Below are 17867 nucleotides of genomic sequence, written 5' to 3' on the forward strand. Positions count from 1 at the left end.
AAGCTGCATTTTAAACAGAATCCTACAGGAATCTGCCATTGTTCTTATGCTATTCAACACATCTATTGATGATTAACAAGGGAAAACATCAATGCTGGTCAAACGTGCAGGCAAGAGAGAATACAAGTTCTTGACAGAGAGTAGCAATATGCTTAATAAAGCAGTCAGCACCCAAAATGCACTTAAGCACTGCAAAATCATGTCTAGAAGCAAAACACATACAGCATCCCCCAAAAACAGGAGACTGCACTGGGAACAACATATTTGCTCTGAGGGTTCCTAACAGTCACATAAATGTGAATTCCTGGCATGATAGTTTGGCTAGGAATGCCTCACATGTACAAACAGCAAATATCAAGTAAGAATAAATGAGATTATGCTACACCTGATAAATGCTTGGTACAACCAATACATCAGTTCTGGTGTTTGCTCTTTAAGAGGAAAGAGCTAAAATTAATTCAAAGAAGCAAAAAGTAATGATTAATAGAAAACTCTGGCCACAATGAAAAGCTCAGGTGGCTCYGGCTATTTAGTGAAAGAAAAAGGGAACATAATCAAAAGAGAGTCAATCAAAAGYTCCAAGTATCCACTATGAAATGAAGATTTAACAATAATTCCCAATCTAGAAGACACAGGGATAACATAACTAATCTTTTAAAAGTTTAGGCTAGACTAATTTAAATTAGAAATAGGGTAGTATCTTTATTTTCAGACACAGAGTTACACAAAGTCTCTCAGCAGCAGAGAAACAACTGGAACAACGCATTTAAGGTTGCAGTGGAATTTCTCCATCACTCATGCTTGTTTAAAAGAACACCAGGATTGGCTGTTTCAGGAAGAGTATGCACGCTAGTTCAAACAAAGCTATTCAGAGAGGTTATTATCCAAGTTATGCAAGGGGTCATTACTAGATGACCACAACTGTTTTTTCTCATGTTAAAATTTATTAACTAGCTCTAGCCATAGGTCTAAAGCAGGAAAGTCATATGTGCATAATTGTAATTTACCATTGCTCACACCCAAATTAGGCTCCTTTCACCATACCTTAATACTTTCAACTTCATACCCAAGAACARACATGAAAGAAGAGATTTTGCAGGGCAAGGCAGGATTAATAAAGTTACAGAAAGCAAGTCCTGAGACAATACCAATGCAGAATATCCTCTGCCCCTCGTGCCATCCTTGGTGTAACAGCCGAAGGCTGTGGGTCAGCGTGAGCTGCAGCCACATCACACAAGAGACAGTCTCGGGGCATTCTGGGTCTAAACCCCACAGTGCTATAGGCTCCCTTTAACATTCAAAACCTTGCTTCAGGCTGGAAATTAGTCCAAACGCCAGTGGGCTACAGCACGGCTTTGTAGGAGCTGGATCACATCGAAATCTGGCACCCAGCAAAGACAGCTGTGCCAGGAGCTGGAGCACTGCTCGACTCCCACGGCATTCAAGCCTGCACACGGTGCGCTGGCTCTGCTCACAGACYGTCTGGGCAACCACAGTTAAATCATGTCTCTGGACATCTCTGCGCAGCTCTTGGTTGTGTAAAGGCAGCCTGAACTTCCTCCCAGAAGCCTTACCAAGAGCTGGTTTTAGGGATTTCTCCTGGTTTCATCACTGCCAGGCAGCAGCGCACCGAGCGCCTCAGACTAACAGCCGCAGGCATCGGACATGTGCTTGTAATTCTCTTTACAGTAAAAGAAAGAGCAACTAACCAGAACTTCACAGAACCCCACCTAGGCCATCTCATCAGGCAAACAAGAGCTCCTCCAATACCACCCACTCCATCAGCAACTACAAAATAAAGCAAAACGCACCTAAAAGTTAAATCCTAAAGTGCTTTTTCATTGAAAGGCCATAAAGCAAACCAGAAAGTCTGGAGGAACACTTAATGTTTTGTCCACAAGTAGATAAACCCCCTAAACATGTCTTCTCTCCAACCTCCCAATGCTCAGGGATACTGGAAGGTGCATTGAACTGTTGCCCGTAGACAGGAGGGAGAAGGGACCCTAAACACTGATTAAGGGTACTGCTGGTATGAATTAAAAGGAAAGCTGAAACGTGTGCTCTGAGACAACCATCACCCACCAACGGCCCAGCATTTTGTACACAAACATTCTGGTACAAAGTTGAGGAGCATTCCAAGACCAGGCTTGTTCTGGTATCTTCTGAGGCTAATCAGAAAAACCTGAGGGAGCGTTCCAACAGGGAAAAGCAAAAACTCTTTCAACTTTAGGTCTTTATATCTGGAAGAAGGAACGTCTGCCTGTGGAAAGATGGTAGGTCAGGTATACATGGCCCTTGTACCCATAATTTTGTTCTCCTCCTGGAAAAGTGCTTGGTCACAGAGTCACAAAATTTTCCCCTCCAGCAATTCAGTGCGATCCTTTTTTGAACATTAAAGAACAAAAAACCTACAGTCCAGATTTCCAACCATCTCTCCTATCATCAACATTTCTAGGCACAAATACTAGTAATTTAGTACTAAATGTTGGTGTAGACAGCACTGCAAATATTTGCTCCCGATTCATGTTGGACACCACATTGTTTCTCTAAAAATAGAGGCAAACACTAAAAACACACAGTCTAAGTCCAGACTTTTTTAAAGGATATGATTAAACTCAACAGCAACTCCAGCTTCCCACCACCCCTGCTCTGCTCTCATCCCAACCTACTCTTTCAAGTTCTCTTTAGGAGAGGAAAAAAAACCCACTTGTCTACAGAGCAGCTTAAAATTGTAGCAGCTTGTGTCAGCTCCAAATGACATGCTCAGAACAGGAAACCAAATCTTTTCCAAATAAAAGCCACTGTTTCTCCTCAGTTTTCCATCTAACACTCAGAAAAAGTAACAGGAAGATGAAGTTTGTTCTGGCACTTTCTGGGAGCACATGAGGTCTCAACCTACTTCAACAGGAATTTAATCTTTTAAGAACAAATTTCACATACAACTTAATTCAAATCATGATTTCTGAAAGCTAGAGAGTTTGAAATGGGAAAATGTCCTGTGGGCTGCATCAGCTATGCAGCTGCTTCTAATTAAAGCTTCTCCTTTACTCTCTCTGGGCTACTTTCCAGCACAAATACTTTAGAGCTCAGCCTTTTTTTTTTTTCCTCCTCCTTTTCAGCTCCAGCCTGCATTTGCCTTAGCTCAGGCTCTCATGGAGCTAAACAAGAGACGTGAAAACAAAACCAAGGTATTTATCCAAATTTGAAGTATCCACAAGTCCAGAGAGCTGCATTCAGTCTCATAATCTAATGCTGCAAATCAAAGTAGAAGACTGAAAAAGCTGTGCTTTCAGCTCTTCTGCCACGAAACTACATCRAATTTACCTTCCAAAACTTAGTTCTCCCCTGCTTTCAACAGACTTCTGGAAAAKATGTCTAGTCTGTTGGAAAAACTTCTTCATCTGCTGTACTATATTTGCCTGGGCACATTCATAAGACAGTCACTTCAAATGCACCTTATAGACAATTTTAACCAGACTTCCAGATGTTTGATTTTCATGGGAGTTTTCTACTCAGGCCCATGATATCATCTGGAGATGCACAGAAGAAAGCATATGGTTTTAATTTAAAAAAGCGAAGAGAAGAATTTCCTCATAGTCCTGCTTCTCCCCCTCTTCAACCCAACACTCCCTCAACTTTGATTGGAAGATGCTTCAAGGGAGAGGGGAAAAAAATGCAGYCTGATGACTAACGTGAGAAGGGTCTCAGCTATTTTGTTACAGATTTTAACCAGACTTCCCTCTGGCTCCCGGGTTCTGACTCCCACACCTACACCTCCTCTCGGGAGGGAGAACAGGATTCTCTGGTTAGCTTTACAAACGCTCCTTCCCATGTCTCAAGGCGCCCATTTATGCGTCATACTTTGAATGCAAACCATGGGATGGGACGGCCTCCCTGCCCTGCCTTTAAAGCAGCACTCAGCTATTGTTCCCAGTCCGCACAAAGTGCCTCTACAGAGGAGCACTCCAAGGAGCAACAGCAGCCACAGTGTGAACAGGCAAAGTTTAGTTCAGCTTTTTTCGGCCCTGAARAGCTCTTGGTCTGCACAGGTAACTCACAATAGAAAATTCTGACTGAAAATCACCACTCCGTTCCCAGGATCTAAGCTAGCAGAGCGTGTACTCTCCCCTCTTTCCTCTGCCCTGGTCTCAAGGGTCTCCTTTAACTTCTGAAAGGAGACAKAAGGAAACAGAAAAGGGCAGACCATTCTCAGAAAGGGACAACTTCTCAACTTCTGCATTTAGCCTCTTGTGGAAAACTCTCAGACCTCATCCTGCTACAAGGTCTCCTATGGGTATTCCCCATTCACTGCTCTAGGAGTGATTAGTCTCTCGAGACAGATCCTAAGAAGATATCAGCTGCAGTCTCAAAAGCAGTTCTGCAGTCTAACATCTTGTCTCTAGCCCCAGAAGTCCTCTTAAATCCAAGTTAAAATTCATTTATGAAGATCCATCCAGAAGGAAAGGTAAAAAAAAGCCTTGAAAGGGAGTTGAAGTTACTGGAGCTAGAATTAGGATAGGAGCCTCTTATTGCCATGCTATTGCTTGGCTTTGAGCTTAGTATTTTTTTTGAGGTTCTCCTGTTGCCAATCTACACAGAAGAGGCAGAAACTGTATCATGCAATGTAAAAGGTGCACAAACTTCAGCACAGAGTATGAGGAACACTGCTCACTGAAGAGACAGAGGCACACAAAGCTGTACAAACCCTGCCAGCTTGGGGCATGAAAGGATGTGCTGAAGGAGACTTTCCTTTTGGCACTCCGGTGTCCCCATTAGGCTAAGCACAGCTCTGAGCGTTTTTTACACCATTGGGACTAACAAAAGACCTTAGTGTTAAAGCAGTACTTGGTTTCACAGAGGTACAGCAATCCCTTCTGGATACACAAATTGTAACARTCCTAAGGTCAAAAATTCAATCCTCAAAGCCTGCCAAGCACGAGAAGTAGCAAGGCCCAGTTTCCTCCCTAAACCTTGCAGCACCCCTATGGCAACTCCCTTCCCACTTCTGCTTCTCTCCCTGGCACACTCTTGCTTCTGCTCTCTGCCACTGGGGTGGGAAGCTGGGAGAGGCCACAGCTGTGGGACATGGGGAAATCAGTTAAGAGACTCTGATCTGACCCTGCCCCATTCCAAGCACAGAGGCGCTGCCCAGTCCTACATGCACCTGCAGCAGAGCAGATCCTCATGCTCAGAAAACAACAGGCAGCGATGCCAAAATCTCTGCTCTGCTTGTCCTTGAAACAGCTCCYTGTACCCACACCTTCCTCCCCAGTCTGCTGCAACTGCAGAAAATGCTGCAAGTTCACAGCACTGCCCCACAGATTCTTCCTACTACTGCTTCCCACTCATCCAGCAGCAGGGAGACAAGAAATCAGTTTGTTGTAGTGTTCACAAACAGCATTAGGCAACAAGGAACTGTTATCCTGCTTCTCTGWGGAAAGAAAGGATGCAAGAAGGCTCCTTCATGCTTGACACCTCAATGTGTATGTGTAAAAGACTGCCTGGAGATGCTTTGAGGAAAAAACACCCCACCCATCATAACAAAAAACCCATCACAGTGMGAAGGAAAGCCAAACTTCCTACTGAAATTGCCTTTTTTCAAAGCAGGACCTTGAAAGCTTGGAAGGATGGGCCTCCTTCACTGCCGCTGCGGATACAGACATATACCTTGGAAAAAGGCCTGCACCCTCACCATGAGACTCACTGAATGAGTGTAGAAAGAGCTCTCACACAAAAAAATCTGGCTTTGGAAGATGCAAACACAGGAATGCGCAATTTTCTAAATATAAAATCAAGGTCAGAGGAGGTCAGTAACTATCGAGCAGTGCCACAGAATGACAGCCATGGGCCAGCAGCGTCACCAGGGGAACAGAGCTACTTAAAGGGCGCTCACAAGAGCAATCTGATAAAGCTGCAACCCCGGCTTCCTCACAGGGTTCACAATCACTGTTCCCATAACACATGCCAGATACACCATCATAAAGGTTTCTTAGCAGAAAACAAGCTTTCTCTTTCAATGGAGTCGATGCTACAGGATTTTCAGACAAAGAGAGCTGCTTCAGCAACATGCTGCCATCCACTGCCGGGATAAATACCTAGGCTAGGTGATTTGTTATCAGAGCTTACTCATATCTTATCACATTTGGTTATTGCTGATGCAGGTTCTCCCTCAGCAGTTYGCTTGATTCTTAGGAGACAGCAAGACTGACTGGATGGCCTGGCCACACTACAACAAACAGCTCAGGCAAGAGGAGATACAGAAAGAGGAAGAGAGCCTGTTATAATAACTTATTGCCCAGCAGAGGAAGTACTGCAGATAACGTGAAAAAAGTGGAAGGGGTGCAGATGCTGCTAATCACTGAGAGATCCTGCAGACCTAGAAACCAAGCCACTTGCTTTAGTRATAAATTCAGTTTCCTGAGCAATACATTTCTACTCCTACAGCCATCAGAAATTCAGAAAGTCATTTAGGTTACTAAACCGGATAGAAAGTTCCCCTATTCAGAGTTCCTCATAGTGCAGGAAAGAAAAAAAAAAAGTTAAAACCAAAACAGGATGCTAAGAATCATCTTGCTAAAGGTAGAGAAGGAACACCACCTCCACAATTGAGGTGGGTTTTGCTACCTTTTTCCTTCCTTTCTGCAAAAAAGAGCTCTTGAGCAAGAACTAAAAAACAGACACATACTAATCTCTGTATACAGCTATCAGCCTTTCCAATTGCTATGGCACCTGCAAAGGAACTGAGCTGTTTCTTGAAGGAAGGGCTGGCTTAAAACCTGCAAGAACATTTTGCACAAAAAGGAGGAAGGCAACATTAGAATTATAAATAACTGTGCTAAAAAAAAATGTAACCGTGGTCAAAGCTGCCTTTGTGATGAGGGAAATATGTCAAGATCTGGACTGCACCACAAATAGTGAACAGAAGTTCATCAGATAAACCAACTCAGGCTGCAAAAAACAATTGTTAAGACGTGGTTAAGAGGAACAATCAAGTTGGAGAAAACATCATTAGGAAGGTACAAGCAGCACCAACATCAATACCAGTCGTTTATTACCTTCATTATGACTTACATACTTTGGCTCCAGACTAACATGCTTAAGTACACATCAGAACGACCTACAAAACACACCTATTTCTCGCTTCAGTTTAAAATACAAGCCAAAAGCAGGAAAAGTTCTAGCTCTCTTTTCAGAAGGGCAGCTCATATAAGTTGACATCATTATAAAGGCAATTATCAAGGCATTGAAAAGGAAAATAACAGGAAGCAGTAGGAGTTTGAAATTTTAAAAGAACCACACAAGGAATAACAAGTTTTGTATTTGCTCTTCTGTGACACTTCTGCACATCAGGTATTGATTTGAACCTGAGAAGAACCTCAAATTAGATTRTGATTTCCCCTTTGTGTGCCACAGGAGCAACTTAAGCACATCAAGCTTTATGTACCACATTAATAGAGAACTAAAGGTTGTGGTTAGGGAAGATGGATGTGTGGAGAAGTGTGAAGAGTAGAGCTGTGTGTCAGCCAAGCTAAATCAACACGAGAAAAATCACCAATATTTAAAGAATAGTTTTCTGGTATTAAGACAATGTTTCAACATGCTAGAAAATGGTACCACTTGAACTGATGAAATAAACAACCTTTAGAAAATAATCTATTTACTGCAGACAAATTAACCTGGCCAAACCAAGAGGATTCATCCTTTGGCAAAATATCACTTCATTCAAAAAAAACCCCCAAAAACTAAGTACTCCAGTTTGAAAGGTGAACTGCATTTACATAAATGTGATACTCTCCAGATAACACACACCCTGACAAAGYTCCTGCTGATGAGCTTCACATGCAGCAACAAAGTGAAGGCACCACTGAAGATGGGTGTCAGCATTTATCAAAATCAATTTACATGATGAAAACAAATGTGCATGTTCAGCTGGGGGTGGGGGGCAGTGAGTTTTGGCAACTCACAGCATTACTTGCACTCGAGCAGTAGAAGGGAATTGGCACACTTCAGAGTGCAGAATGGTCCTGAAATACCTCAAAAATATTCAAATTGGGGCTGGAGCTCTACAAAGTATGGCAAGCTATAAGATGGAGAGCAAGTTTCAACTGAGCTTGTGGGTCTGGAAACAAGGTACAGAGTTTACCTCTGTGATCAGTTTGGCCTCAGTTCCCAACCTAATGCAAAGAAATCCAACTGACCAGATCCAAACCYGAACACTGAACAAAAATTCCAGATTTCTTACATTACAAAAAGCCAGTACACAACAACTAGCACATTATAAAGAAACACCAAGTGTGCTAAAACTGTTATGCTGAAATAACCCAGTAAGAAAATTTTAAAGATTCACATTTCCTTTCTGGCTAGGGTCCTGAAGGAAAGAAAACTGGTAATTAAATTGATTAGAAATGAAACCAACTTACTTGCAATATCCTGTACCATTTTGAAATGGAATGCACTTTCCCTCATTTACACATGGCTTGGACTCATCCATACACTGCAGAGCTGAAAGAAAAGAAAACAACCATCAAACCCGTACCCACAATACGTGTCAAGTCAAAGCTTCATTAGCGTATTTGGGGGAATGAAAATTTTATAGGACTGGAACAAAAACAAAGGCACTATCGCATAGTTTAATTTCATCTCTGGCAGCATCAAAAGAGCCAGACTGAAAGAAGAATCAAATACAGATTTGTTCATCAGGCAACCAAATCTTTCCAGAATTTCTTTAAGGTAGGTTTTCAAAGCAAAGTGTGCAGTAATTTCAGCAAGCTCCAAAGAAATTCATGTCAACACTTGTGTACTTTGGGTTATGTGTCCTCAGTCACTGCTTTCTGACAAAAATTCTGGACTGAAATGCTCTAAAATACAAAGCAGCTACTCCTAAGCCTTCTTCCAGAATACTGTCTCAAATTCCTTCCTTCTTTTTTACTATCTCTAGGGATGCCCGGCACTGAAACAGGGGTGTCTGTCCCTCATGAGCTGACCTGYTGAATGTCACCAGCAATCCAGAATTTGCTGCAACACACACTGTTGTGCCACTCTGATTTCAGACAGGACTGGTTTGGAAGTAAATGGAAGACATCAGAGCCGTAAACAACTTTCAGCAAAGAAGTTGGTATTTCTGATGAGATGTTCTGTAACTCAAACTGGACATTTTCACTACCATTTTTTAAAAAAGGCATCAAGTACGATACAGCTCGGGGCGAGTCAATTTTCATCCAAGTCCACAGGAAGCTCTAGTGAGGTCTGTCCTGATGGAACCTCCAGCTTTCCCAAGTGCTTTTACYTTCACAGGGACCTGAAGCAGCACTAAGTGGCTCTTTCCAATGACCAGAAGGGTGAGAATTATGGRAACTCTGCTGGAGCAGAGGGCACTTCAGAACCACAAAAATTTAGCCAGTCCACCTAGACCACAGCCTAGAATAGCACCAAACTAGGGGATAAAGCTCTCAGAACCAGATTGCCTGGGTCCTATCCTAAACTTATCCACATACCAAGAAGTCACAACATCTTCCCAGCCAATAGTTCTATCTCCTGGCCCCAAACTCACACACTTCCACGCCTTTACAGACCCCCTTTCCACCACCTTGTTGTATTTGGGAAAGCATTTAACCAATCTTAATTAAAAGCACCTAGGGGCATCAATAATATCCAATAACCTAAACTGCCCACTTGCAAGACAGCTGCTGCAAGATGACTGCTCCCCTTTTATTTAAAGGATGGTTTTCCTTTCCTCAAGTGATATTAAATTTTCAGYACAAACTCAGCAAGGGGCATCAGGGAAATCTGGTCCAAAACACCACTGGAATTGATGTGCTGCTGACTAAGGAACAGGACTCAGGAACAGAAGAGTTAACACAGCAATCCCACTAAGCTCTCTTTACAACCGGACCAAATTCAGTCCAACAACTGGACAACTTGGAACAGACTGCAKTTCTGCTGTCCAGGGCTTGAAGTGTTATTTTTCAATAACCCTGGAGCACATAAACAGGTCACACTCACTACAAGGCACTATAGGAACGTTTCATGCTTGCAATCCCTATAGAGAATACAGTTAAATTAAACCCAGTTCCCCGGGAAAATTATCAGTGTTTCCCACAATACAAGTATGCTCATTGCTGTTAACTTGATTTCTGAAAAAGGGGCACTTGGATGGCGCTGCTTCTGCAGAGCTCTCAGGAAATGAACAAAATTCCACTCTGAGCCCCTTTGAGATAACCCCTGAGGTCAGGGTTACTAAGCGACAGAAATATTAACACGGATTTTGCATGGCATTCCCCCCCACAGCGGGCAGAAACACTTACTCTGACTTGCACCTGTCTGACAATTTCTATCCCATTTAACCGCAACATCCACATGGCTTTGACTCCAAACTTCATCTGCTGCTGTCTAACACTGYGGCAGTTTGTTTTCACAGCAAAGATTAGCTCTAGTTAGCAGGGCTCGGTTACACCGTGTCCAAGAGAAACCGCGCTGTGTCCAAGGGAAAGTGTCAGGATTCCGACGACTCCCACCACCCAGGCTACTCCAGGGGAATGGAGGAGRGTTTCAGAGAGCCGGGAGGGGAAGCAGGCTTGGTATTCTCCTCTCACTACCTTGAGTTTTCATTCTTTTCACACCAATCAAGCCAGTGAAGCAAATACTCAGAGGATTATTTCTTTTGTGCTCGTGCTTTCAGACGCAATTTTGTAATCTGGTCGAGTACCTGCGTCCCCAGTGAGAACTGAGCAGCCAGTTGATTTTGTAACCCATGTAGTAAAAGCTTAACCAGCACTTGGCCAAAAACACCTTCCAGCACAACTCAACAGAGGGGAATGAGAGGCTGACGGCTTTCGGGGTCACAGTAAGGATCCCAGTCAGGGATTCCAGTTTGGATTCCAAATACAGACACAGCACAGAGGCTTTAGCAAAGTAATCATTAATTTTCCTCGGGTTTCTGACAAATTATTCCCCCCTTGAACTGCTGTTTAGCAGGCCATTAAACTACTACCAGCCTTAGCAGTTTTTTCACGGAGACAACGGGACAATAAACTTTTAAATCTGTATATATTGTGTATAGTAATTCAGTAGTGAAAGAAGCTAAGAAAACAAATACAAAAATACTTTGTACTTTTTCAGCTTTAGACTAATATAGGCTGAATAGAAATACTTTGAAATCAACTAAAGCTGAAGTGAATGTAAATGTAACCATATTCTATATTAAAATAAGTATTTAAGAGTCATGTGACTTCTCTTGGAAAAGCAAGAAATCACAAGGGAAATAGAAGACCACAGTTCTCAGAGTAAAATTAGAATTTCTGTGCACAAAGCACTGTCTTCCTGTATTTCACTGTATCTTTCATAATTTCACAACACATGCAAAACCAGGGCATTTCAACACGACTCACTTCAAAAACTACTTCTCTGCTACTGTACCATGTTGTGATCAAGAGTTGAAAGTACCAGAAACTACCTCCTACCTCAACCAGTATATAAAGTTTGTTTTGCTACATGCACTATGTTAACTGGAAATACTCTGGTGTGTACAGCATGAGAGAAGGCAGCCTTGCCTTGAAAAGATAAAGCCACTTTTCTAGAAGCCATATATAGGCAGCATCAGCACACTGTCAAGGCTTTGACAGCTGCTTTTGACAGTTTTCTTCTGTGTTTAACACAAACAGAAACAGTGAATTGTTGGGTGGTTTTCTGGGCTTGCCATGGCCTGATAAAACCACCGAGACTACCAGAAAGTGGATAAACCTCATGATTTTTAGGCATTTTGCAGGAATATTGAGAAGGCACACAATGGTTTTCAAAAGATTGGCTTCTCTTGGAGAGGGCAGGCCACCATTTCAGAAAGGAGTACCCAATTTTTAGCACTCACTGTAGCCAAGTTTGAAGGGCTTCTCCCAAAAGGGCTCTTGAGTGCAGGCAAGATGAACACTATAARTGATACTTCCCAGCCTGCAGAAAACCCTTGCACACGCCTGCATTGAGATGCAAACTCTAACCTGACATTTAACATCCTACCAAGACTCTTTKCAAGGCCAGAGGGAAAACCAGATAACCACTGCGGTAAAACCAGCACAAGATACACTATAGAGAATGCTGTGATTTTCAACATCCAAATCCAAAGCTCTCAACTGGAGCACAATTCTGCCTAGATTTAGTTATTCTGTTTGGCCAAAGAGACAGTTAAAGTAAATCTAGGGGAAAAATAAAAGTTTTGTTTCTGCCTCATTGTTCTTTATGATGCCAAGATGATCTGGATGTTGTGATTTAGTTTTCACACTTCATCTGCCCACTATAAATTCAAATATTCTCTGGGCTAGAAAATTAWAAGAAATAGTGTAGGATTAAGATCAGAGGCTATAAGTGTCCAAGTTCAGCTTTTTAAGAGAGCTTTGCTATAGGGAAGCAGAGCCACAACCAGAGCAAGTCTGAAAGGACTTTTTTATAATTACAGAAAGGAAAGTAATGCCAATATACTCCTTGCCCACAAGTTCAGAAAAAGTCGAGCAGAAACAGAAAAGAAAAATACAAAACAATTCATGCTGTGAGAAAGAGATGTTAGAAAGCTGATTTCCTGTAGCTTTGTCATCGATTATMCTGCATCTCAGAAGGTGCAGGCTCTGACCAAAGGTTTTCCTTTAAATAATGGGAGATTATGTCCCAGCAGAGAACACAGCTGAGYTGCTGGTACAGCTTTCTCCTTGGGAGGATGATGTATGTATCTCTCTCCTYTTTCTGTCCATAAGTTTTTCATTAAGTTCATAGAAACTCTGTATCAGAAACAAGACCTTTGTCCTGTGTGGTTAAAGCTTGTCCACAGGCTCAAAAGCTCTCTTGTGGGAGTGGGTGGAAAACAACTTGAACACAGAAGAAAAGTTAGGCTAAAAACACATTTAAGCCTAGAAAGAAAACTTATGGACAAAACAGGTTTCAATAACCTTTATGCAGTCAGTGAATTTTCTGTCTCGACTGAGATTAATGAGAAAGAGCCTGTCATTTCAACTACATCTTAAGAGAGAGGAGGAAAAAGGATTTGAAGCCCTCAAACAACAGCAACACAAAACTCATGGAAAATCCCATCCTCAGGGCTGCTTGTCAGAGGTGGATCAGCTCTGAAGAGGACAACCATCAGCATGGCCAGAAACACCAGTTCCACAACAAATCAAGGGGGTCTCAAATTCCAAGGGAGAGAAAGACAGCTGCTGATTCCCTTCAGGAAAAACAGAGCGTGAAAAAAGCAGTTACTGCTGAAATATGAGGTGCATTCTGGAGGAAGGTCCTGATGTGCAGCAAGGGAAAAAAAAAACGCTTCCACAGCAGCACTGCACACCACGCAAACAACTGCTGAAAGAGCTGGTAAGGAGTAAGCAGCAGTGTACATATGGAGAGAATACCCAAAGATAACCAAATTTTGGAGGAAAACCACAAAGGACTAATTACGCTATTCACTAACCTCAAGAGATTACAGTTCCAGTGAGATTATACACCAAGGAAGAACCCACTAGTAAATACCAGCTAGCTGAAAAGAGGAAAAGAGCTTTCTATTTTTCTTTTTTTTTTGCTCCTGAAGAAAAGATCATTCTACAAGCACATGGAGGGGGAAGGAAGCAAACTGGTAAAAATCCTTACTGAGAAAAAGCAGTAAAGCCTTATACTCAGCTCAGATTTAGAAACCATTAACATTTGGAGAATTTGAACAAGCTGAACAGTTTGTGCTTCATACACAGAAGGTAGTAGTTAAAGAAAAAGCTTGTCTACAGGGCATGGAAATAGTCTGTAAAGTGAATTGCTTTAATCAGATTAAGACATCTCCACTGTTTTTACACACAAAAGCCTGAAATCAATTGGATAATGCAAGTCTCATCAACTGAGAAGTTAAGCAGAGCTCAGAGGAGTGTGAAGGCACTCAACCAACAGCCTATACCTTTTGGGAGAGAAAACACTAACAGCTAAAGTGGTTTCCTTCACTAATGTCTCTAGACAAATGCAAAAAAAATTTGAAAAGAAAATATTTAAGTGGATTTCAGAAGAACAAGCCCATAAACACAAAGAAATTCTGCTTTACTAGCTCATCAGGTTTGGTTTTGGTTTGGTTTTTTTTTTAATTTGAGGATGCCAGTAGCAAATCTAACTACATGAAGCTCTCAAGACACACAGAACTCCGTGCCCTGCCATGATCTGGTTCAAATTCCTCTTCCAMCATCTAGGACCAGCAAAAACTGCTRATTGACCYTCCTAASCACAGAGCTGGGAACCATCCTGCAAATTCACAGGTAGAGTTGAAGTCTTTCATTGCCGGGATTTTAAGCCCAGGAAGCTGCAGAAACACTGATATTTATATCAGATGCAGCTACAGTTCATGTGACACWGCTGCTGCTGAAAAACTATTGATAAAAGCTCACATTATAAGAGATGCTAAATTTAGGAAGAACTTGTAAAACAGTTTGAAAGGCTGTCAGTCACCAYATTCTCCATCTCCCCACACAGCTACTGTTCTCCGCCTTCCCCCATTTTCAGTTTTCCAAACAAAGCCAAAATGCCTAAAATCCAGAACTGCAACATAAAGCACTCAGTTAGGGAAAAAAAAAAAAAAAAAAAAAAAAAAGTTTTCAACAAAAAAATGTAGGGAAGGCAATTAAAGAGCTGAAGAGGTATTGGTGTTTCCATGGCAATCTGGCAGGCAGGAGCCATGCTCGCCTCTTCTCCCAAGTCTTCCGTCATTCTGCAGCACTAAATCTTTATTAATTTGAACGTTAAGCATGTCTGCCCGTGCAGAAATGTTATCCCACTGCTTGTGCCGAGCAGCGCTTCTGCAGCCGTCCCGGGTGATGTCAGAGGGACGAGAGGAAGACTTGCTGCATGGAACAAACAGCAGACGCCCATGCCATTTTGAGATACAAAGCTCTTTTTTCATCCCCATGGCAGTCTAAAAAAAGGACATGTGCCCTAGGAACAGACTATTTTCTAAACAGAACGMACGATTATTTCTGCAGATCTCAGATGACCCAGCTTAGAATGATATAAGCGCTATTTCTCCTAGACAAGCCCTTGACTTCTGTTGCAAAATGATTTCAAAGTGAATTCAGAGAAACTGAGAATATAAAAAGTTTGCAAAAGGACTTTTTGATGCAGATACTTAGGAAAGCTCCTTTTTCTACAATATGGACGACATTTCTGGAAGGTGTCCCAAAGCAGGGATGAGAATTACTAATCACTGTATCAATGCCCCACTTAAGAATCATCAGCCAAGAGCACGAACTTCAAGAAAACCATGCTACATCTGGAGCTATGGATTGTGACTGCTTGGTTTTGATGCTAAGTAAGATATATTCCAGAGTCCCAAAGAAAAAGCCTGCAAGTGTCCTGTCACTGCTTTTCCACCTACTCCTTGTCCTGGGTTCAAAGTCCAGCCACCCATATCCTCTCATGGTACAGACACCAGTTTTGAAAGTGGAAGAACCTGAACAGGACCAGAGCCTACTGAAGGGAATCACCCAGTTATTGCAACAGTAGCAAATAAAAAAAAAAAGGTGGGGAAGTAGCTGTGGAAGCTGACAAGAACCCAACCCATCCACTGAAAGAGATTCGAATGCCAAATGCCACCAGAGGCATGAGTCCTCCTTTCTTTTCCTTTCCCAAGGATTCAAGTCCTGAGAACATGAGCAGGAGGATCTTCACGTATTTCTAATCTGACTAAGTGATGCCCTGCAGGAAGTGATGTGAGTTAGCCAGATTTTCATAACGCTGCCTTTTGAAAGTCTAAATCAGCATCTTTGATAAGAACAAATTTGATAGATGGTAACACCTTCAGAAAATCAAGTCAAACTTGCTCTCCCACAAGCAAATCCATATCAAGCAGACCGGCACTGTCAGCGCTATCTGAAGTCCTCCACATTTCACCGTGTGAATACTAAAGACCTCAAACTGCAGTCCACGCCAGCACAGCAGCGATTAAAAATGGATTGTAACCTGCTGGAAAGGAGGAGCAGCATGGAGAGGCAGAGCACCGGAGTTAACAACAGCGGTAATTAGGGTGGGCTTAACAGCCGGGATCCCTCTGCCTGATCAGAAGAGAAGCGAATGGTTCCCAGCAATTATCAGGTGAGTATCCTCACCAAAAGCGCAGGTGTTGCTGCCCCACCCCAGCTTACTGCACCTTCAACTGCAGCCCTTTGCAAAACTAAACTGGAAAAGCGAGTTGCTGCACCATGGGGCTTGCATGATGAGACAAGGCTGAGTAGTCCAAACCATAGYGCTCCGTGCATCCAGGAGCCTCCTATTTATTGACCAAGAGGGCTGACATCAGGTACCTGCCCTCTCTTGCACAAGAGCATCAAGCCAGTTGAATATGCACCTGAAAATACYCTTTCGGTGACTTCATCTTTCCCATTAATCCAAGCCACAGCTCCCATTCCCAGGAACCAGATGCAGGTCAGTATCTCACGAACAACAGGAGTCACTTTCAGCCTGAATTTGTCATCATCAGCTAACCAACTTATGCTCAGCTCCAGAAAGAGATTTCACCCACAAAGGRGTGAAAAATATCGGCAGCATGGGAGGACCCCAACCACCTCAGGTGTCCATACCCAGGCAAGTGACAACATCTCCTCTCAGCCCCTAGGGGAATGGGCCAGCAATAAACTGCTAGGTTGCTCGTACGAAAGTATAGTTTCACTAAGTGGACACAACATTTAGTCTTTGCAAAATCAGTATTTTGCCATCCTATTGGACTGTGTAAGCCTTTTCCAGAAATAACACTACACACAAGTCTATGCTACCACGAAAGTGTATTTCTAAGACACCTACTCTTGCAAGACCCGGTAATTTTCCTTTTGAACAAACCTAGACAGAACACATTTGTGAAACCGCTTTTTTAAACCTCCAACCATCTTCTTGTAACATATTAGCAACACTAAATCAGGTCTCAGAGGGGATTGATGGAAAAAAAAAAAAACAACAAACCCAACAGCATTTCTCCTCCCAGGAGACAAATACTGACCATTTCAAAGTCAAAACAGATCGATTGACTGACCTAGCATACAATCTCTATACAAAGTAGCAAGACGCGGTTAAACTCCGCATACAACAATTACCACTCGTAACCATACTGAACAACAAAACTACTGCAATTATCGGAGTCTTGCTCGCTCATCCCTAAACAACTTCTACTAAGACTTTGTCCCATTTCTACACTGTTCTCAAGTCATCTGAAGAGCAATCCAGCCTCTCAAGAGTAAAAACAAGGAATGAGAAGGCACGCAAGTAGTCAATGACTGCTGGTCCTCGATAGCTTTAAGGCTGCACAAGCCTCACTGCCGGGAGCTGGAGCTGCTGGAAGTGCCATGAGATTTCCATCAGAACCCACCAGTTATGGCMATGAACCAGTGCTCCAGACCAGCTTCAAACATAACGCAAACGCCAGCGTGCAAGGGGAAAGTGACAAAAAGCGGCACTTCCCTCCGATGTGCACACATGGCTTCATCGCGCCTGGACTGATTAGACGGAGGAGGAGGAGGAGGACACACCGAGATTCTCTGTGTGTGTGTGCAGGAATGTCCCCAACAAAGGCTCGGTGCGCAGGTATGCGAAGCGACGGGCGCCGCAAACGCTTTCCTCCCGTGTTTTGAGTCCCCGACCCTCCAGCTCCCCGGGAGCAGCGCATCCATCGCTGCCGCGCACGGCCAGCCAGGGGCGGCTTCGCGGCTCCCCCGGSCAGGGGCTCCTGAGGGAGCGCCGTTCCCACGGGGCTCAGCCCGCCGCCCCCGCCAGCCCCGCGCCCGCCCGGYTCGGGGGCCGCTCGCACGAAGCGCCGGCGGTCCCGGGCCCCCCGCGCGATGTCACCCGGCCCCGGCTGCCCTTCCCCGGCGGGAGCGCGG

General features: G+C 43.3%; 1 protein-coding gene across 1 annotated transcript in view; it reads right to left on the bottom strand.

Moving 5' to 3' along the window:
• NOTCH2 (notch receptor 2) overlaps positions 1-8512 on the bottom strand; it is a 73205-nt gene extending 64693 nt beyond the window's left edge. Inside the window, exon 1 of the mRNA XM_057372802.1 lies at positions 8421-8512. Coding sequence (XP_057228785.1) covers positions 8421-8491 — 71 coding nt within the window. The 5' untranslated portion in view covers positions 8492-8512. The remainder of the gene's footprint in view (positions 1-8420) is intronic.
• Between the last annotated feature and the right edge of the window lie 9355 nt (positions 8513-17867).

The sequence above is a fragment of the Malurus melanocephalus genome, unplaced genomic scaffold (genome assembly GCF_030028575.1).
Source record: "Malurus melanocephalus ecotype Western Australia unplaced genomic scaffold, MMel_1.1 scaffold_178, whole genome shotgun sequence".
Taxonomy (NCBI): Eukaryota; Metazoa; Chordata; class Aves; order Passeriformes; family Maluridae; genus Malurus; species Malurus melanocephalus.